This window comes from Panthera onca, chromosome B4, assembly GCF_046562875.1.
Source record: "Panthera onca isolate mPanOnc1 chromosome B4, mPanOnc1 haplotype 2, whole genome shotgun sequence".
In the NCBI taxonomy this organism is placed as follows: domain Eukaryota; kingdom Metazoa; phylum Chordata; class Mammalia; order Carnivora; family Felidae; genus Panthera; species Panthera onca.
Window position 1 is genome coordinate 132,116,372 of NC_138345.1, and position 21,222 is coordinate 132,137,593.

A 21,222-nucleotide genomic window follows, 5' to 3' on the forward strand; every position below is an offset into this window, starting at 1 on the left:
AGGAGCACCTCGGCTGTGTTCCTTCTGAATTAATTCCACGTCTCTTCCAGGACCTCCTCCGGCCTTCCCCACCCTGGGTGTCCCCTCCCCACAGCCAACCCCAGCCTACGATGCAAAGGACCCGGTTCCCTTGCGCGGATGCTCATGCTGGAGAAAACCACCTCTCATCACTGCCAGTGACAGGCACAGGGCTGGGACCTGTGGTCCGCCTGTCAGGGGCTGCCGCAGGACCCAGACCTGCAGGGTGGGCCGAATGGCTCTTACCCACCGCCCAGACGGGGGGCCTCCCTCAGAGCGGCAGACCTACATGTGTATGCACCCGTGCGTGAGTGTGTGCGTGAGTGTGTGCCTGAACTTCCCAGAGCGAGAGGAACACAGAACAAGCTGTCCGTAAATCCTGCCGATGCGGGAAGGGTTAACCGTCACGCCCCATGCCAACAGACAGAACGCCGGTGGATTCATTCGTTTGGTTTTGTTTGTGGTTATTTTTTTTTTTTTTACAACTTTAAATACGGAATATAAATAAATTTACATTTAAAAAATAAAAGGAAAGCCCCCAAAAATATAATCACCAACTTTACAAACTGAAGAGAGCAGATTTTGGAGGGGGGGGGGGTAAGGGGGAAAGTGCAGTGGGGTGGAGGGGAGGGAGGTGGGAGCTCAGACCCCACCCCAGGGACCCCTGGGGATCTTTTCCCTTTTCTCCCCCACTCCCAGCCCATGAGCTGGTTTCCTGGGAGGAGCCACCACGGGTGGATCTCAGAAGAATCTACTCTGGGGGGTAGCGTGCCCGGGGAGAGCGAGGGCTACCCCCTCCCTTGGAGATTCTCTCTTGGGTTTTTCACGCCCGCCTGGAAGGGGAACTGCTTGAGCTGAGGACTCAGGAAAATAGAGGCCAGCTGGACAACGCGTGGCCTCCCCACCCAACGTGGGCTCACTCTCCTGTCCAACCACCCCAAGCCATTGGCTGGGTCGGGACACAGCCAGTCCACATGGAACCATCATGTCCATTAGGAACAGGATCCCTTTCCTCAAGACATTTTAGCTCCATCTGCCAGAAAACTGTCCTAACAAATACACCAACGGGCCATGTTCTACGGCGTGAACAACGACCCCTGCACGCGGTGCCCTTGCACAGTGCACACCCTGCACGAACCTACACGGCAGTCTCGGCCGGGCTGGGATCCGAAGCTCAGCCCCCTGCTGCCCTGACCCCTGGTCTTCGGCCTAATGGAGCAGTGAGTGGGGTTATTTACGGTCTCAGCATGGGGTCCAAGGAGTCCCTCGGAGCAGAGGAAGACGCAGGGTGGAGGTAGAGAGATGAAACAGAGGAGGTGAAGGCAGGGGAGTGGAAGGAGGCAGTGAGTGCCCAGATCACCATCCATGGTGGCTCCAGAGCAAACTTCATCTCTAACCCATCTGACGGGGCACTTGGCTGCCGGGTACTCGGGCCACGCCCACCCAGAGGAGTCCACGTCTTCGAAGATTTCATATATAGAAAACGAAAGGAAGCCACTATAAGCAGAGGTGACCGGGGAGAAAGAAGTGACTGGGCCTGGGCGCCGTGGGAGGATTTCTCTCCAGTCTACGGTCCAACGCGTGGTCTCAGCCACAGGAGGACGAGGCACCCTGGCCTGCCTGGGGGTGCTCCCTTCAGAGTGGGCCAGGGGTCCTGGGACCGGGCAGGCCATCCATGCCTAGAGGGCCTCAGGGCCACGCGCAGGGTTTCAGGCCAGTCCACGGCGCTCAGGTGTGACCCGGGCCAGGAGCTGGGGAAGGGAAGCTCCTCCGGTCCCCGAACGGCGATCCCGTGGGTCTCTCTTACACTTCTATGCCAGATTCTCGGGGTCAGCGGAGGAAGACAGCAATGGAGTTCAGGGCCTTCGTGTCCTTCTCGAGCTCCCGGGCAAGGCGCTGGAGGCCAATGAGGGGACCCGCTGGTGGGTGGACAGGCGCGTGGGAGGGGGGGAAGCACCATTGGCCGTCCGAATCAGGCATCGAGACAGACGGACGAGGGGAACAATATTATCACTCCAAGGACCCCATGGGGGCGATACAGCAAATACCATATTAAATAACCCTGTAGGCCAAGCAGAGGGAGACAGGGGGTCAGAGACAGCCTGGGGGCTCTGGCCCATACTCACACGCCTCCCTTGCCAGGGGCAGGGAGCTGAGGCTGACCAGCCATCCCTGGTTTCCAGCAGCGCTCAGGGCTGGGGGAGTTGAAGTTTAGACTTCCCGTTCTCTTAGGGCATGTAGGGACACAGCTGGGCTGGGGTCCCCAAAGACCCTCACCCACCTGCCCCATGAGAAGAGTCAGTCGAAGTTGGGCGGAGGGGATCCAGGCTTAGAGCTCAGATTTTTGTATGGGGAAATACCTCTCTGCAGCCCAAGCCACAGGCCAGGGGAGAAGAAATCCCAGGGGCCTGGACCTCAGGTTCCCCACCTGGCCTCACCTGCCCGCACGCTCTTGCAGATCCCCCTAGGCTCCGAGGGTCTCCTTCAGTGCCTTCTTGTCATGCGTGTGCTTGAACTTCCGGTGCTTCCCCTTGGGGGGCCGGCGGACTCGCACCGTCCGAATGGTCACCCGAGTCTGGGGTGTCCTGGCTGCTCGAGAGAAAGAAAGGGCTTGTCAGCAGGTGGACAGCCTCTGGAGGGAGCCATCTTAACAGATGAGGAAACCGAGGCAGAGAGACCGGGATTCGAACGTAGGAGTCTGCCTCTGGACTCCATGCTTTCAACCACTGGCCTACGAATCACAGCGCTTGTGAGCCTGGGTCAAGGTTAGCACTTAGGTCTCTTCCTCCTGAGCCCTTAGGTCGACATCCTGGAAGTGAAAGCTTTCTCCGCCAAGCTCAAGGCCGTTTCTTCCTGGGGGGCTTCCCCAGCGATCCCAGCTCTTTGGGGCCGACACCGACCTCCCACCTCACAGACACAGCCCGCCCTGAAGCAGTCAGCCCATCTCTGCAAACAGGCAGGTGTCAGATGCCCCTTGGGGGAGGACATCTAGAAGGGCCATTAAAGGGCCCGGAGTCTGGACTCCAAGGATGGGGTCATCGGCACAGGACGCGGGGCTGGGCAAAGCCTGAGCAAGCGTGAGGTCGTCACGCAGCTCGCGAGTGACAGAGGAGAGTCTCGAGCCCAGGGGGTCTGACACCGGCCACCACACGGGCCACACCACCACGCCGTAGCCAAGCCGCGGACAGCTGCCAGCGGTACAGTCGCGTGGGGCCAAGTTGCTGAAACGGACATGACGAGACTTTAGGTCATCTATAGATTAGTCAGCTGAACAGGCCTTCGAAAACCTGGTTTGGAAAGTCGCAGGAAGCAAAGGCACGTAAAAGAACCACACTCCAAACACAAAGAAGAACATGAAGTTTCCCGAATAGGAACCACGGTACGTCCTACGGCGATTCCGTGTTATTTGATTTTCCGTGTTGTTCCGTGTTAATCGTAGCGATCATTTACAGCAGGTCAGTTTGAAGCTGGCAAATTATTAGTCTTCTCAGGGCGTCTGTGCCTTAGCTCGGCTCTCAGAACAGGACAAAGAGGCTAAGAGACAGCCCTGCCTTCAGGGGGCTTGTCAGATGTCTGTCTTCCAACAACGGTAAGTTACTGAAAATCAACAAGTGATTTTTTTTAATGCTCATCTAATCCTATTAACTAAAAAATTCTTGACCCTTACTGCAAACGTGCGAGGAAGAAAAGGCAGCAGGACAGTCTAAGGAACCCAGAACTAGACAAGACCTGGGTTCTGGGCTAGACTTTGTCACTGTGCAACCTTCGTTAAGTCCCTTAACCTCTCTGTGTTCCAGCAACCCCTTTAATAAGACTGAAGGACCAACTTAGAAGGTCATCTCTCTGGACTGTTCTGGCTCTCAAAGTTTTGAATTCTTTGACCAAAAGAAAATGATAAGGCAGGTAAGAGCGAGCGACTGGTGTCAGAGTGAGAGAAAAGCCCAGAATAGAACTTGAGGATACCTTGATCCAGCTCTCCCCCTGCCCGGGACTGGCTGTGTGACCTTGGGCAAGACCTCAGCCTCTCTGAGCCTCAGGCACCTCTTCTGCAAAATGTGGACCAGGTATTTGGATCAGATCATTTTTTTGGTCCTTTTCGACTCCAGTCAAACTATGCCCCTGAAATTGTGAATTCACGAAATCGAAAGAGAGGAACACAGCTCCGGTTCCAAACATCCATCAGATGCCTGAGCCCCATCTGTCGCTTCACTGCTGCAGGATGGGCCAGTCTCTACCCACACATCTTCAACAACAGAAACTCCCTACCGCACAAGGCATGAGATTCCATCTTGGCCCCCTGACTGACAGCTTTTGGCATATAGAGTTCAAATCCCTCTCCAGGGGCTTTTCCCCCACTGGTCCTGATCCCCACTGAGGGCCATAAGGAATTAGTTTGACTTCTCACCCCCAGGACAAGTTGTCAAGTATCTGAAGATGATGTGCATGGAACCTTCTCTTGTCCCGCCATTTCATGTGCTCGTTCAACAAAGTAAGGGGCTGTGGTAGCAGGACAGGGATGGGGGCTGCCCTGGACAAGGTAGTCAGGGTAGACCTCTAGGAGGAGGTGACTTCTGAGCTGAGACCCAAACAAAGAGGCTTGTGAAGAGTTGAGAGAAGTGAGTTTCGGAGGGAAAGTGGCATGTGCAAAGGCCCTGAGGCGGAAACACATTTGGCCACGCAAAGAGGTCAGGTTGGCTGGGGGGTGGCCTAAGTGAGGGGGAATGGTTGCCAACAAGGCTGGAAGGCCAACCAGGGGCTAACATCCTCACGTAAAGCTTCGGATGAATTTAAGCAGGGGTATGCCTGGTCCAACCTCCCCTCCACTGGCAGCTGCCACAGGAGAAGCGAGCTGCCCAGCTGAGCCGTTCAGAGGCAGACCCCGGACCAGCGCTTACCTCGCTGCTCTTGGGAGCTCCCCGGGCTTCGGGTCACGGGTCGTGCAGCCACCACCGTCTCACACTTGCATGCCAGGTGGTCCTCTAGGGTCACCGTGGCCTTCTTAAAGACTGGCCTCTTCCGCACGATCTCGATTTTTCTCACCTGGAGGACAGAACCATCGAAGTGCCTCTGGGAGACTAAGCGGGCAGGGGCCGAGGGAGCCCGCCTGCCTGCTCTTCCCTCCCCAGTGTCCCCCCGCAGGGATCTTTCCTCGAAAGCGGGGCGTGGAGAGAGGCAGGGCAGACACTCTGGCCCAAACAATAGCAGGACCTTGCCCTCTACCCCTCTTGTAGCTTTTCCATCAAAACAAGCCCTCCCGACCTGGCCTCCAGCTTTGGCTGCAGCCCCCTTGGAGCTCCCAGAGAGGGAGAAAGGCATTTCCGGGTTGAGCGTAGGGCCTGCGGTGTCCCCATTCCCGGAGCGCCAGCCAAGGTCAGGGGCTATGGCAGAGGCGGGAGATGGTTGTCTGGAAGGAAGTGGGGGGGAGGCTTTATCCAGGAGGGAGGCGGGCAGGGGGAGGTCAGCTGTCAGGTGTCCATCCATAGAGCTGGAAGCAGTGGGGACAGGAGATACCGTGACAGTGGGTGGTGCGGTAGAGAGTGACACTTGTGATCTCGGGCACGGGGCCCAGGCCTGGGATGGATGGTGGGCAGGGGGAAAGGCCACAGCTGACCTCAGGGAGGGGAGTATGGTGACACAGGTGGAGCCTTTGGCAACAGTGGGGCTCGCCAGCCGGTGCCGAGCCCTGGTGTGCAGCTCGGCCCAGCCCGAGTCGGTGTGCAGGCGAGGCGGACCCGAAGGGCACAGAAACCTCTCCGCGTGAATCAGAAGACCGCCGAGGCTTCTCTGGCCCTGCCTTGCCCAGCGTGAGACCCGGAGCTCCCCCGGGCAGCCTCTACTCTAGGATTTGCCTTGAGTCAGAGTGCACACCCAATCTTTCTAGAAAGGAGGCAGGGTTCAGCATTCTGACTCTGCTAGGGGCTGCCCCAGCTCTTGCAACGTCTGCTGCTCGGAGGGCCTCTGCCCCACCTCCTCGTGAGGGACACGGCAAGGAGCCTCAACAGGTCTGGAGGAAAACTGAGCAGCCCAGAACATTCTGAGTGCCCAACAAATGCTTGTAGACCTGTCTCTTCCGGGGACCTCTTGGGATTTCATCCTTGCAAAAGAGGCAGCACCTTTCACTAAATGTCCCACACCTGGCCCTGCCTGGGGGTCCGCCTGTGGCTTTTGGTTACAGCGGCCTGGGTGGCCTCGAGGACTCACAGGTGGCCTCAGAGCACCTGCCCAGAGAGCGCCCTGCAGGTGGCCCTCTCTGGATGGAGCCCGGGGGCCCGCCAGGAATGCCTCTCCGCCCCTACGGAGCGAGCGACGAGCCCCCGAGGGCAGCTCCCGGGGGGCAGCCCAGGGGTGGGGGTGGGGGTAGGGTGGGAGTGGGGTGCGGGCCCCCCGCGCACCTGGACAAGCCGCAGCTGCACCTGGGTGGGGCGGCATTGCACGTTGCGGTTGTTACAGCAGCCGGAGCAGCGCTGCACCTCCACGCAGGGCGGCCACACCAGGAAGTTGGCGTTGGTGCGGTCTATGAGGCGCCGGGACACCTCGAACACCTCCGTGCGTGTCTTGCACTCGGCGATCATGGCTGGCTCGGCGACCGTTGGGGAACCTGAAGGGAGAGGGGGCCTCCGTCAGGAAGGTGGGCCTGCCCAGAGCCCCCACCCGGCGGCCAAGCCCAGCGGGGGCACTGCTGTCCCCCAGAAATGGCAGGCTAGGGGCGCCTGGGGGGCTCAGTCGGTTAGGCGTCCGACTTCGGCTCGGGTCACGAACCCACAGCTCGTGAGTTCGAGCCCCGCGTCGGGCTCTGTGCTGACGGCTCGGAGCCTGGAGCCTGTTTCAGATGCTGTGTCTCCCTCTCTCTCTGCCCCTCCCCTGCTCACACTCTGTCTCTCAAAAATAAAACATTAAGAAAATTAAAAAATAAAAAAAAAGGGGTTGGGTGATCCCCACTTCCTTCAACCCCAGGGACAGTTTTCGCGTCCTGGCTATTATCAGCCATGGGACTTGGACAGGCTGCTGATGGGCCCTCAGCCTCAGTTTCCCCATGAGATCTACACCCCAAGAACCGCCTTAAGGATCCAGTGAGATCATTCAGAGAGTGCCAGCCTGTCGTAAATGTCGGCGTCCTTCCACCAGCCCTAGGTTTCATTCGGCTATTTCACAGGTTTATGGGCTTGCCCGACTCCTGGCTCCTACTCACTTATTATTTTGTAACCACTCTTATGTTGCCATTTGACACGGTAATCTATTCTTAAATCCTTGCTTCTTTCAACGCCTGTTCCCTCATCTACGTGTGACACGGGATGACAGAGCCTATATCGCACCTGCGGATCTAAGGGCTAACGTGAGTGGCCTAGAGCAAGCGTCCAGTCGACGCTGGGGCTCTGTCTTCGTTTTCATATAGAGACGCTGCCCAAATTCACAGAGGGAGGAGTGGAACTCAGGCCACCGACTCTTATCTGGAGGTCCCCGAGCCACTGTCTACAGTGTTGTGGGGACTTCAGGTGGGCAGAGAGGAGGAAGGGCTTAGAGCACGCACTGGCCTCCCCAGGGAAGGCTCCCACGGGACCCGGGCGGGTCCCAAGCTCTGCCTGCTGACCCAGGAGGCAGCCCTAAGCCGCGGAAGGCACACGCAGCCCACCAGGATGGCACCGGGTCCACATGAGAAGAGCAGCTGGGATCCCAGCCCTAGTTGTTGCTAGCTGTGCGACTTCGGCCCCGTCTACCCCTCTCTGGGCCGCAGTTTCCAACTCGACAAGATGGGGTTAATGATATCTGTCTCCCGGGTTGAAGGAATGAACAAATGCGTTTAAAACCACTATATTTAGGAAACCGTGTGTGTTGGGGGATGGGGCGTGAGGACTCAACTCCTCGATATAGTGTCTTGAAGGACAGTTGTACTCTCTTACAGTTTAAGTCAGTCCTAAGTGCCGGACGAACGGGCGGCCCAGAGCCGGGGGCGGGGCGCCCGCCCCACGTCTCCTTCTCTGGCTCCCACTGTTGAGAAACCACCATTCTTACCCGCAGCCTCACCTAGGCTCCTTCTCCCTCGGGATAAGCTCTCCAGCTCGCTTCCAGAATGGGATCGAGTCGAATTCAGGTCCAACTCGGCTCTGTCTTCGTCTGCAAGGCAAGGCAAAGCACAGTCGGAATGCACCCTGATAACCGCTGGCCCGTCCGTTGGTGGGGTGGGGGCTCCCCTGGGGGCTCCGGGGTAGGCAGGAAGGTGGCTCCTTACCCGTCACTGGTACCCAACTCGAGACAACAGTCTCCCTTTCCAGCTCCCTGTAAACCCGAGGGTCCTGGCTCTGGAAAGGGGCTCTCCAGGAACCCCGGGGTGGCCGTGGGGCTCAGGAGGGGGGTGAGGCCCTGACTGCATCCCTGGCGGGCCTTCAGCCCCACTCTGGGCTCTTCGGCCACATTTTTGGACAGAACCCATGTCAGTGGAGTTAAAAATAGCCCTTCCCTTTCGCTACTGTAAGCGAACCCTCCTCAGCCTCCAGGGCAGGGCAAGGACCCAGAGCTCGGAAGGCCAGTTTCCAATGCCCCTCCACCCAGCGTTCCCATAGGAAGTGCTGAATGGAGAAATTCCCAGAATCCCCGGGGGGACCAGCTTGCCCTGGACACAGCCCCTCTGGAGCCCCGGACAATGGCCCAGCTGAGCGGGAGAGAGGGAGGAGGGAGAGGAGCGGGGGTGAGGGCTGAAGGCAGAGAGGGGTGGGGAGCCAGCCTGCTGGGATGGGGGTGCCCGTACCCCGTGCCCTTCCCAGCCTGGGTTTTGCTCCAGCTCCCAGTGTCTCGCTCACTGTGTTTGCCTCCCCCCTCTAACCTTTGGCCCCGGGTCCGCCCTACGGTCTGTTTATTCCTCAGGTGACAGTCTGAGGGGTCAGCCCGTTTATTCCTCAGGGGACAGTCTACAAACTACAGCCTGGGGCGCCCTCCTCTCGGTGTCATAGCTGCTCCCTCTCTCTAGAGGCAGCCAACACCACTGTGGGAGGTGAGGGCCGGACAGGAGGACTTTGAGCTCAACACCGAATCCTGGGCAGACCCTTCTAGCTCTCTGAAGGCTGAAGAGTCAGCACAGAAACCGAGGGGTGCCAGGGACAAGCTCCCGCCCCCTCCACGCAGCCCCTGGTCGCTCCTGCTGTCTCCCCTTCCTCCTGGCCCCGCCAACGCCAACGCCAAGGCTCGTGTGCCCTTCCGTGTGGGCTCCCGGGGGTTCCTGTCTGGAGGAGACCCTCCTACAAATCCTACAACCCGTGCATTTCCATCCGGCCTACTGCTCCCGCGCGTCAGCGCGTCTGTCTGTCCCTCTCGCTCCCTTCCTTTCTCCCTGCCATCTCTGGAATGTCCCTGGTGGAGAGGAGATGGGGGGAAAGATGTGCTTTGTGGCAAGGTTAAGTTGATTAGGAAAAAATAGCCACATGGTTGCCTCGAAACAGGCCCGCTATTGAAAACCTCCGTCTCCAATCCCGACCCCCACCCGGGGTGTGTAGGGGCTGAACGAGGGTGGGGGCCAAGGGCCTTGGAAAGAAACCGCAGAAAGGCTAAATTTGGAAGTTGCCCCATTGTGTTGGCCAGGGCTGGCCAGTCGGGCATGGGGTGGGGGATGTGGGAGACGTCGGGTGGGGGGCCGAGTGAACAATAGGTGGGCCCAGCTGGGGCCCCCTCCCGCCTGCCTCGCCAGCCCCCGGCACAGGCGGGTTTGAAAGGGCCCGGGAATGCTTTTGAGAGGGAGCCAGGGGCCCAACGGGGAGAGGAAACAAAGACAGGAAATGCTGTCCCCCGTAGATAGGAGTCTGGGCAAGGATTACAAAGTGACAAAGAGACAAAACCCTAGAGGGAAGGAGAGCTGGGGGTGCAGGGGGGGCGCTGACCGGGGCTCCAGGGAACAGGCCAGAGGTTAGAATAGAATGGAATTTGCTCTGAAGACAGCGTTTATAAATACATTCCTGACCCAGCCCGCCAGCCCGGCCACGTGTGTGCCACCAAGCACGTGCCCATTCGCTGAGGGCACTCTCGGGCGAGGGCAGGGTTGCCCGCTGGTCTGGGCCAGGTGTCCCCAGGAGACCTTACAGACCGGGCCCCCGGCCAGAGGGGCAGGGAGATGGCTCCTTCGGCACCACCCTTCCTGGCCCAGGCCACACCTGGATACACATTCGGCGTGTGCCCCAGGCACCTTCTCCCTGCCCCCCTCCTCCTGGCACCCGACCCTGTGCGCCAAGCCAAGGCAGAGCCACACGCGGGTGCTTCTCCCGCCACGCCCCACGTCCCGAGTACCAACCCATCCACCTACTCAGCCCTGCCCTGGACAGGTGTGGCCACGCCCTCCCTGGGCTGCCACAGGCCTCTAGTTACCTGGAAGTCGAGGAAGACAGGACGCCCCATGCCCTGCCCCTCGCGGCTCCCCAGGATTCAGTGGGGGCCCAGAGCACCGAACAAGGATTCAATTTACCTACGGAGTCTCCGTGTAGCAGGCGCTGGAGGTCATCGAAGGAGCGGATTGAGTGGTCACTCAGCATCTTGTAGAGTTCCTCGGGAATGGGGTCCCCCTGCCAGGGAGACACCATGGGGCCAAGTGAGCCAGGAGTGAGGGCTTTCCAGCCACGGCCCTCTTGCCCGCCACACCCACACACCCACACACCCACACACCCACACGCACGCACCCTCCTATGGAAAACTCCCACAAGGCCTCTTGGCCCTGGGCAAGCGGACGGCCAGGATGGGGGCACGGGCAGGGGGCGGATTCCAAGCCCGACAACCGGAAGCACAAAGGTCTAGGGGCCAGGACCTGCAGAAGCCTCTAAGAGCCAGGTCAGAAGCTCACCCCACACCCCCAGACACGAAGCCCAGCTTGCTCTGACTTAGATCGGACTACGTACACATCTGTCTCCCGCATCACAACCCCTGGAGACTCTCTGCCTCCACACGTGACAGCCAATGACAGCCAGCATTTGTCAGACGAGATCTAATTCACCCCCATTTTACAGATGAGAAAACAGAGTCGTAGCCGCCAATCAGCAGCAGAACCTGCATTCAAACCCAAGGCTTCCTGACGGAAGGACCTGTACTCCAGCCTCCTGGGTCCGTGAGGTATTTCTAAATGCTTGCAGAGTTGGACAGTCTCAGGAGGCCACAGGTACTAATATCTCTATTTAGTCTCTTGCTCACAAGAGGAGAGGAGGGAATCCTCAGTTAGAGACGGGAAACCTGAAAGCTAACCCATGCCCCATGCCCAACCAAACCCTATTTTTAGAGTCCCTCTGGCCTGTTACCAAAAACACTTGAAACTTAATAAGTGCTTTAACAGGCCCCACTCGGAGCCGGGCTTCCTCCAGGGAAACCACAGGCCCCACAACAACATGAGAGCAGCCTGATAGGAAGGTCACGGCCACGTCCCTCATGGTCCACGAGGGGCTGAGGGAGACCTGAGGGGCTGGTGCGGCAGGACTTGAGAAGGAATGCATAATCTGGACACCCAGTGTCTTGGGGCAAGGGAGGTGTATGAATGAGACGCTGCTTTGTGTACAAACTCACACCCGTGGAGAAACACACACACACACACACACACACATGTGCACACACAGACACAGGAAGGCATGGTCTTGTAGAAGGAGCCCTGGAGGGGGTGCCGGCAGACTTGACTTACTGAGGTTCAACAACTCTGTGCCTCAGTTTCCCTGGATAAGGAAGCGGGAGCTTCTGCACTAGTCAGTTCTTGGAACGTTCCAAGGACTGGAGTCCTCACTGGCTTTGCACAGGCTAAGTCCCTGCCTGACAGGGGGGAGGAGGTCATCTACCCCATGGCCAGCCCCCGGGGGCTCTCCCCACAAGCTCTGTTAGGAGCTTTGTGGTGGATCAGTTTCTGGCTCCCCCAAAGCTCTGTTTCCTCAACAGTTAGCATGATGTCTGGGAACAGCTCCGCCAGGGGTTCTGCCATGCCCATCCAGCTCTGGCCACCCAAGTCGGCCTTGGAGCCAGAAGACGCAGGGTGGAGTGTGGATATGACTGCTTCTAAAACGAATTCCTTGACGGGGCACCTGGTGGCTCAGTCAGTTGAGCTTCCGACTTCAGCTCAGGTCACGATCTCACGGTTCGTGGGTTCGAGCCCCGCGTCAGGGTCTGTGCTGACAGCTCAGAGCCTGGAGCCTGCTTCCAATTCCGTGTCTCCCTCTCTCTCCGCCCCTCCCCTGCTCACGATCTGCCTCTCTGCCTCTCTCAAAAATGAATACATGTTAAAAAAAAGATTTTTAAAATGAATTCCTTGAAACCCCTGAGCTCAGCTCTTTCATGTGAGTGTGGCACTTATAATCCTGCCTGGCGTCTAGGGCTGTTGGGAGGTTCAAAGAGAAGAAAGGTTGGGGGCCTCGAGTAAGCTTGGCCGGGAGCTGGGGTCTTTCCTTCAGGGTCCGCGACTATGAAGCTGGGGCTGCAAATGTGAGGGGGGAGAGAGACATCTTACGTGCCTTCCCTACCTCCGCCACGCTCTGCCTCCTCCGACTCCAAGAGAGAGACCCTAGGTGTCTCCAAATGTGGACACAGCGCCCTCCCCACAGTACGGAAGGCAGGTGGCCGGTCCCCACTTAAGAGGGAGGCAGACTACGTCCCCTGAGGGGATTATCAAATGCAGAGAGCTAGATGCTATCCTTGTACCCTACTAACTGCCCCATGACCTCAGGCTGGTCACGGCCCCTCTCTGGTCCTGGCTCTCGTCTGTGAACCAAGGGGTTGAAGACATTTGACTCCGTCCTAATTCTGCCTGGGGTGGCAGGAGAAGCAGCAGAGGAAAGCTGAGGGTGGGGGTGCCCAGCCAGGTCTCCAAGCTGTCTGTGCAGTAACGATGCAATTAACCTCCCAGGAGGGGGGGCCCAAGCACCCCAAGTGCCACGCCGCATTCCTGCCAAGAACTCCTTGTCCACTGGAGAGCACGCACGAAGGACTCTCTCCTTCTCCCTGGGGTTCTCTCCTGTATGATTCTCCCACCTCCTCCCCCAGGAAGACCGCCTGGGATATTTGCCCCCACCCCCTAAGCAAATTGCCTCCTAAAGAAAGAGTCCACTTTATTCTAAGCAGAGAGGCCATCCCTGCACCTGTTTCCAGTAATCTGGCCACTAGATGCCCAGAACTCGCTAAGGGCCCCCTGGATTTGAGAATAATAACACAGCTTTTATTAAGTGCTGACATGAGCCAGGCACTGAGCGGAAATGCTGTGCTAACCACCAATGCCAAGCGGCTGGCCCTGTTGTGATCCCCATTTTCCAGATGAGGAAGCTAAAGGCTTAGAGAAATGCAGTCAGGGGCCACAGGTCTCTACACAGCGACAGAGCCGCGCCCGTCCCTCCTCCAGCCCACCACGGAGCTTCCTGGCATCAGATGTCGCGGAGCAGCGGTTGGTTCTCAACCAGGGGCTAGAGGGTCCTCAGGAGACACTGGCCGTGGCTGAGGCACTTTTGGTGGTCACCCCTAGAGGGGCACCACTGGCCTCTGGCAGGTGGTGGCCAGGGATGTGGCTGAACATCCTACTACGCACAGGACGGCCTTCCGCAAGAAAGAATGATCTGGCCCGAGATGTCAACGACTCTGTAGTTCAGGAAAGAGCAGGGACTTCAGCTGCCCAGGAGACCTGGCCTCTTGGCATTAAGCCTTTTGACAACCTGAAACCTGAGAAAGCTTCTGTAGCTTTTAAATGGGGCTAAAATAAGACGCGACTGGTGTCACGGGGAGGCGGAGTCGCACCTAGCTGAGCAGCCAGCAAATAACGGGTACTTAATGAAATGTCGCTGTGGCCAATTCCGTCCTTCAGTGCGGCTCCTGTGAGGGCAGCAGCGAGCAGCCCACACACGCCCAGGGCCAGCAATGCGGGGCATTTTTGAGGATGACAATTGGTGGGTGGAGAGCTGCCCTGCCAGGGGGCGAAGCGTATGGCTTCGCATTATCCCCTGTGCTGGGCCCACAGGAAATGGCCCCCAGGCCCCCACTGGCACTGCCTGGGGCCTCGTGAGCTGGCGGGTCCCTTCCGGGGCCGGGGGTGGGGAAATTCAGCCTGTGGTCAGCTCCAGGATGAGACGCCCCGGGGGAGACTCGCAGGGGCACCTGCTTGGGGTCAGAGGCTCCGCTCGGCGGGGGAGGGCGAGCCACCGGGAGCCCCGTTTTCCTGGGCACAGGTTCGAAAAGCCTGTTTAGGCGGGCAGGGAGGGAAAAGAGGCATGGCATACGGATGAGGCTGCCCCAGATCCCAGGCCTGGGGTTCCTGACAGGGCAAGGGCGTGGTGAGAAGCCGCTGGGGCACAGCCAAGGCAAAGAGCCTCCTCCCCGCCCCGCCCCACCCCCAACACCAGCTGCAGGAGGGCACGAGCTAGCGTGAGGCCAGGTGACTTACCTGCTCCCAACCAGGCTGGCAGATCAAAGGGGCTTGGACCCCACCCTCCCCCAGGGCCGCAGCTGCACACACAGAGACGCAGGCTGTGCTCCACTCCGCTGAGGGAGAGGACACTGGCACAGCCCAAGCAACCAGGGGCGTTGTCTGGGTCTGGCGCAGAGAGAAGCCGACAAGGCCTCGGAGCGCCCGCCTGCCTGACAGTCTCGGGCCTGATTTAGATTCCATGCCAAAGCCAAGCCCTTTGAAGAAGCCTTTTCTGGGCAGACCACAGAAGCCATTTAGAACCAGACTTCCCCACCTAGCATTTCCCTTCTCTATTGCTCCTGGGACCCTCCCACCCCTCCTGAAGGTCAGCCCGGCCCCACACTGGAGCAGAAAAACTGTCAGGGCTTCCAGAAGGGCCAGGGCAGCAATTACAACCCCTGGAGCCCGTGGCAGCCACTGCCTCTGGGGCAGGAATCTGCGATTTCCAGAGACGTTAGTTAATTCTGCTGCTCCTGGGGAACCGTGAACCAACCTTCGCGTGTTTGGGGGCGCCCGAAACCGAGGCCTAGCTCAAGATACACGGGATCTCTGCAGTCTGATTTTCCTTCTGTTTCTTCCTCTGGCCTATCCAATCTTGGCAGTCCAAGTCCCAAGAAGAGAAAAGAAAGACAAGCCCCTCTCTCAAGATTGGGGGTGGGGGGTGCTCCAATGAGGATGCCTGTGGGAGGGCAGAGTAGCCGGTGCTGCCCTGGGGGCCAGGACTCAATGAGGGCATGTTTATAAAGCACTTAGCAAGTGCTAGACACATGTCTGGTCCTTCCTCCTCACCGCTCCCCCACTCCCCCCCCCCCACTGTCCTTCCCACAAATATTTACAGATTATCCACCTTGGATCAGGCACCGTTCCAAGAACGGGAGACAGTGGTGACTGAGACAGACCCTCTAGTGGAGTTTAGACTAGTGAGGAAAACAGATAATAACTGACTCAACCAGAAAATGAAATAGCTGTCCTAGAAAGGGCATTGGGGGGGGGGAGGAGTGGGGGGCAATGGGCAAGTGAGAGAAGACTGAGAAGGATCTAGGAACCCCCCGGCAAACACGTCTTTACCACTCTCGCCACTCCCCGAATCAACCTCCCCCCCCATACAAGCACCCCATTCGAGGATCTGCACCAGAGCCTGGAAATTCTGCTTGGTCCTAAACCTGCAGACACTTCTAGGGGTGGGAGATGCCAGCAAGTCGGTCTCCGGGCACCTAAGGCCATTAGCAAACCAGGAAGGAGCTGGGTGGTAAAGGGCTGCCAGGCCCCGTCCCTCCTTCCGGGCAGAAGGGTGCTAAGGCATCACATGACAGCGGAGTGAGCCTCCCGGAAGCCAGATCAGCTGATGGGAGATGGGACCTCCTAGGCCTCCACAGACCCTCTGCCAGGCCCTGCATCAGAGCGCCCACCCCTCCTCCCCAGCTGCCCAGGCCTCTACCTGAGGCTCAGGCCCCGGACAAGGCCAGCCCCAAGGCCACCTCCACCAGCAAGCTCTCTCGAAGCCTCCCGTCCCCGACTGGCCCTCAAGTGGATGGGTTTTCCCTTTAGGGCTCCTCCCCCAGAGACTCCTGAGGCCGAAAGACCGGGGCTCAGCAGGAACGTGCTTCGGAAACTGCAAAGCACCACACAATTGTGGGTTCCCCAGGGAGCGCGTGTCCCAAGACGCTGGGAGTCAAGTGAGGAGAAAGGCACCAGCTTCCGTGCCATAGGGTCCCCCCAAACACACTCACCCACGGAGTTGGGGAAAAGGAGGAGGAAGTGCTGGACGAAGCTGGAAATGGCGAGGGCAGGCCCCGGGAAAGCCTCATCCAGCTGTCACCAGGCTTCTCTAGAGCCCGCTGGGGATCAGCAAAGACACAACAGCCAGGGGGGAGCCCCCTCGGCGGCTCAGGGTCCTCCAGTCTTGGAGGTTCAAAGAAAGGCTTATTTGAAGAGAGAAATGCTCCAGACATCAGAGCGCCCCCCCCCCCCCAGCCCCGTTGCGTCAACACCATTTTCTGCCACCTGGGGGGTGGTTGAAAAAAAAAAAAAATCCGCCGAGGGAGAATGCTTGAGGGGCGTCAAGCTGACCCGAGCAGGCAAAAAACAGTGGGTGCTATGGAGCCAGGACCTGCTGGGAGGGTCCCTGTTTCCCCTCCCTGTTAGTGCCCAGCAAGGAAATGGGGTCACCACCGAGGTGATGAGGTTCCAGGGCCCACGGTAGGCCCACCTGTTGCACGGGGGGTGGGAACCTGCTGCTGGGCGTCTAGGGGCCTTGCGTGCCCGTGTGCGTGCGTGGGTGGGCGCGCACGTGTGTTCAGGCCGCGTGTTCGGGGGCCGTGCGTACGTGTGTGTGCGGTGCGCGCGCGTGTGCCCCGCGTGTGCACGGGCGTGGCGGCGGCGGCGGGCGCGCGACCCGGCCGCGGTAGTGCGTGCCCGTCGCTCTGCGCGCCCGCCCGCCCGCCGGAGCGCAGCATCGCCTCCGGCCAAGAGTGTGCATGCGTGGGGTGAGTGAGCGAGTCCGGGGGCCGGGCGGGGTGGGCTGCGGAGAGCAGCGGCGGGGGCGCCGCCGTTCCCAGGACGCCCTGGCACCGGGCCCAGCCCCCCAGGCCCCGCGGCGAGGCGAGGCGAGGCGGCAGCTGGGGCCGGCCGGCGCCCCCCTCCCCAACAGCTGGCCGCGGCCCGGGGGGCTGCGGAGAGGAGGGGAGGGGGCGTCGGGAGGGGCCTGCAGGCGGCCGGGCCGAGAGCCCCGCGGCCTCCCTCCCGGGTGCGGACCGCGGGGGGTTGGCCGCGGAAGGGCGGGGCCCCAGGGCGGGCGGCCGGCGGCCCTCGAGGAGCCCCGAGAACAAAAGGAGACGGCGACGGCTCCTCTGTGGTCAAAACAACCTGCGCTGGCGGCGGCCCAAGGTCTGGCCGCGGCCTCGGAGCCCTTCACCTTAACCCCTTCGCCGCCGCCTCCTCCTTCCTGCGCCTCGCTGGACGCCCGGCGGGGTGGGGGTGGGGGGGGCGGCCCTCCTCGCGAGCGGGCGAGGTGCGGGCTCCCGGTCGCGCGGAGGCGGGACGGGACCCAGGCACGCCGCGCTCCCGGCCGCGCTCTCCTCCCCTCCACCTAGCGCTTCCTCCCTGCCCCGCCCCCTTTCCCACCTGGATTCCGGGTGGACTTGCCAACTCACTGCTACGTGAGGCTGGGAGGGGTGGGGGGTGGGGGGTTACAGATCCGACCTAATAGCTCCCGCAGACGTTTTTACACCCCACCTGCCTTGCGGCTACGCTTTCACAGGCGCGCTCCGCACCCTGCAAGCGGGGGAGAGAGGCGCTTGCCCTCGCTGGGCGCGGGCGCAGGTTTGGCGGGGCCTGGGGCACACACCGGCCCCGAGGGCTGGATTCCTTAAAAGACTCTACTCCTCCCCCAGTTCCCGAGTGCCCGAAACCTCTGTCTCTCGGCACCCCCCGCGCCCAAGACGCCAGCTGCTGCCGGACTCCGCTCCGGGGCGGGCAAGCCCTGCGCTAGCCCGAGGGCGCCCGTCCCGACCGGGAGCCGGAGCCAGGGTGGGGAGGCAACCGCCGGCGCAAGGTTGGCGTGGCTGCCACCGGTGCGCGAGCTCGCACCTCCCGTGCAAGCCGGGTCCTGGACGGAACCTAGGCTGGAACCGAAGTGGGCTTGGGAGGACGCGCTGGCCTCTGCACCCTCGGCACCACCCCCACTCTCTCTCCCTTCAGGTTCCTGAGGGGTGGGGGACAGGGCCACACACACGCTCCCCCGACGCTAAAAGGGCCGGAGATCTGGGATCGCCCATGGGAAAGCAAGCCACCCCCGCCCCCTCCCCTCAGAGCCTGGCACCTCCCGCACCTCGCGTCCCAGCCCTCGGAGGTCACCTAGCGCCCGGCGCTAGGCCCGTGGGCTGCAAGGGTCCAAAGTTCACTGCAGGGAGGGGAGGGGGCGGCCAGGGGGTGAGGGTGGGCGTAATGAATGAAGCGAACCAGCCCCAGCCGCCGTCGCAACTCACCTCGGGGCTGACCAGACGCAGGTAGCAGCAGAGAGACAGGAAGAGCGCCCAGCAGCGATTCATGCCGACTCCGGGCCCGGCCCCGCGGGGCCCCGGACGCGTGGACCGAGCGCGCCGCCCCCGCGGCCAGGGTGGGGGGCGGGGGCTGGGGAAGGAGGTGGGCTCGGCTCGGGTCTGCGGCGATCAGGCGCTCAGGCCGCTGCAGCCGCCGCCGCGGCTCACCCGCATGGCCCCCGGGCGCCGCCGCCCCCGGCCCCGGCTCCGTCGTTGGGGGGCTGGGGAGGGCCTGGGCGCGGGACCAGGGTCCGCGGCCGCTACCTGGGCGGATCCCGAGCCCGAGCGAGCATCCACGGCCGGGGGTCTGCGTCGCGAACCAGCCGAGGCGTCTAGCCGTGTGGGGGCGCCCAGGGGACTCCAACCTCCAAGAGGAAAAAGAACACGGCAGCCGATGGTTCGTCTTCACTCGCCGACTATAGGCGTTTTCCTCTGCCCGCTGGCTTAGCTTTTTTGCAACATTTTCTAGAAAGGCCCCCGAAGTCGGAAAGTGCAGAGCCGGGCACCTCAAGGCCAAAGTCTCCCCCAAAAAACTTTTTCCAAAGTTGGCTTTGCAGCGGCGGCCCGAGTACCCGGGCAGGGAGAGGTGCAAACTCCCGCCCGGGCCGGGTGGGGGGGGCCGGAGCGTGTGCGCCTTGGCGCGGGGCCCGGGCGGCGGGCACGGCTGCTCCGCGCTCGCGGCGTGCCCGCTGCGCGCAGTGCCGGGCGCGGCAGACAGGTGGACGCGGCGCGAGTCCGTCGGTCCGTCTGTCTGCGCGCTCGCCGCTCTGGGCGTCCTCTGCGGGCTGTGAGCTGCGGCTGCTCCGGCTTCTCTTTGCAGCGAGGCTGGAGGGTGGGCCTTTTTTTTCCCCCCTTTTTGCGCGTGTGTGTATGCGTGTGTGCGCAAAATATCGCAATCTCGGAAATGAAAGATGGGCGCTGGCGGCCAGAGGGGAGCCCTCAGGGAGGCAGCGGGGGAGGCTGCGGGCGCGCGGGGAGACAGGCGGGCTGCTCCCGGCGGCAGGAGGAGAAGTTGCCACCCTTTCAGCTGTTCCGGCCTTTATAAAGGAGAAGGGAGAGTGCTAGAGGTGGGTGGAGACTGCCTTTCCTCTTCTGGCCGAGAGTCAGCACCGGGAAGAGGGGGGGGGAGCTCCGGGAGGGCCTGAGGCGGGGGCGGGGCGCTCAGGGGTCTCTGAGAGCTCCGCAGCCCCTCCGGCCGGGAGCCCGGCCCTCGCGAAGGGAGAAGTAGGGGCGACTGAGCGCCCCGCCCCTTAGCACAGTGACCGTGGCCTGATTTCTAGCCCACGTGGTTGGGGAGTCGTCTGCAGGGCCGCCGCCAGGACTCCAGACCCGCAGCCCCAAGGACGGCATTTGCATCCCGGCACAGGCATAGGGGGCGAAGGACTCCGGCTCTGCAGCTCGGTTCGCATCCCGCCCTGGCGCCGAGTGGCTGGGTCACCTTGGGCAAGTCACTTCCTCTCGGTGCTCTTCCATCTAGTCTCCAAGCGGGGTAGGGTTATCGTGAGGACTTCACGCCAGAGAGGCCAAAAGGCACCCAGCCCCGAGCCAGCCGCACCAACCCCACAGCCGGCACCATTCAGCTGAAAGCTAGGCCCGTGTCTCCGCCTCCTAGCTGGTTGCCTGGCATACCACGGGCGCTGCCAGCATTGGCTGGATTTGAATTTGTTGAACTGCAAAGTCACACAAATCCCCACAACCCTGCCGCATCCTTGCAGGGCGGCCATCACCGCTCCTGCAGCCACCCTGATGTTTACTACCGCCCTCGGCCCCCAGGTTTGGGGCCCCGGGGAGGGGGGGGGGCGGGGCACCCACGCCAGCATTCACACAGTTAACGCCTTCCGCCCCCAGCTCCTCCGAGAGCTGCCTGCGGTGTCCCTGCCTTCAGCAGTCACACGGTCACAGTCACAGAGTCACACGCGCGCACGCCAAGCCCCGCACCCACCACGGGACCCGCAGGCTCCCTGCATCGCCCGGGCCCTGGCTCTAGGACACCTTTATCCGGTCCCCTTGCAATGTCCCCGTCGCCTCCCCTTTGGACCCCACACATCCCTTTGGGATGCCAGCCTGCTCCTCGCACCTCAGACACGGAGACAGGCACCCCGCTGTCTCTTCATAAGCCATCTTCTTGGACCTAAGCGAGGGTGGCGCAGAGGAGGGAGGACTTCCCAGACGGGCCTCTTTACAGACAGCCACCAGCACCCACCCTCCGCCCGGTACCACCTAGGCAGCAGTGGCCGAGAGGTAGGCTGCGGGCAGGTCACCTTGGTTCAAATCCCCGTGTGGCCCCTTGCTGGCCAAGTGTCCCTGGGAAGCTTAACCTCTTGCTACCGTGGTTGCCTCCCCTATAAACTGGAAATAAATCTCTACTTGGAGGGAGAGAAGGATTTCAAGGAGGCATGGGGAAATTTTAGTGGCAATAGGAACGTTTGTCAGCTTTGCTGGTAATGATGAGTTTACAGGGATGTACGCGTGTCAGAACTGATACGTGCAGAGTTTATTGTACCTCGATACGGTTGCAGAATTTTTAACTACCTCATACAGTGGTCTGGAGGCTCCGATGAGATAATCCATCTGGAAGGACTGAGCACGACGCCTGGCACATGGAGTGCATCGTTCCTTCAACGCAGATTTTTGACTGTTCCCTGGTAGCTGGGCGCTGTTCCAGGCATGGGGGGGGGGACAGCGCAATGCTAACGCGGGGCTTCTGGCCTGGAGGAGTCCCGATCCAGAAGATCATAGAAGTCCCGATCCAGAAGATCATAGAAGATCTGT

General features: G+C 60.9%; 1 protein-coding gene across 2 annotated transcripts; it reads right to left on the bottom strand.

The window, feature by feature from the left end:
* Positions 1-457: 457 nt before the first annotated feature.
* On the bottom strand, positions 458-19,458 carry PDGFB (platelet derived growth factor subunit B). 2 transcript variants are annotated; one of them, XM_060656307.3, is made up of 7 exons: positions 18,397-19,458; positions 10,463-10,559; positions 8,041-8,130; positions 6,411-6,616; positions 4,914-5,058; positions 2,457-2,607; positions 458-2,080 (listed from the first exon to the last, which is right to left on the bottom strand). In XM_060656307.3, exons 1-6 carry the CDS (start codon positions 18,457-18,459, stop codon positions 2,483-2,485), a joined length of 726 nt encoding a protein of 241 aa, XP_060512290.1. In that variant the 5' UTR covers positions 18,460-19,458; the 3' UTR covers positions 458-2,080; positions 2,457-2,482. The 2 variants fall into 2 exon arrangements, with proteins under 2 accessions (XP_060512290.1, XP_060512289.1); XM_060656306.3 differs by having other exon boundaries at positions 8,029-8,130; positions 18,397-19,456.
* Positions 19,459-21,222: the final 1,764 nt, after the last annotated feature.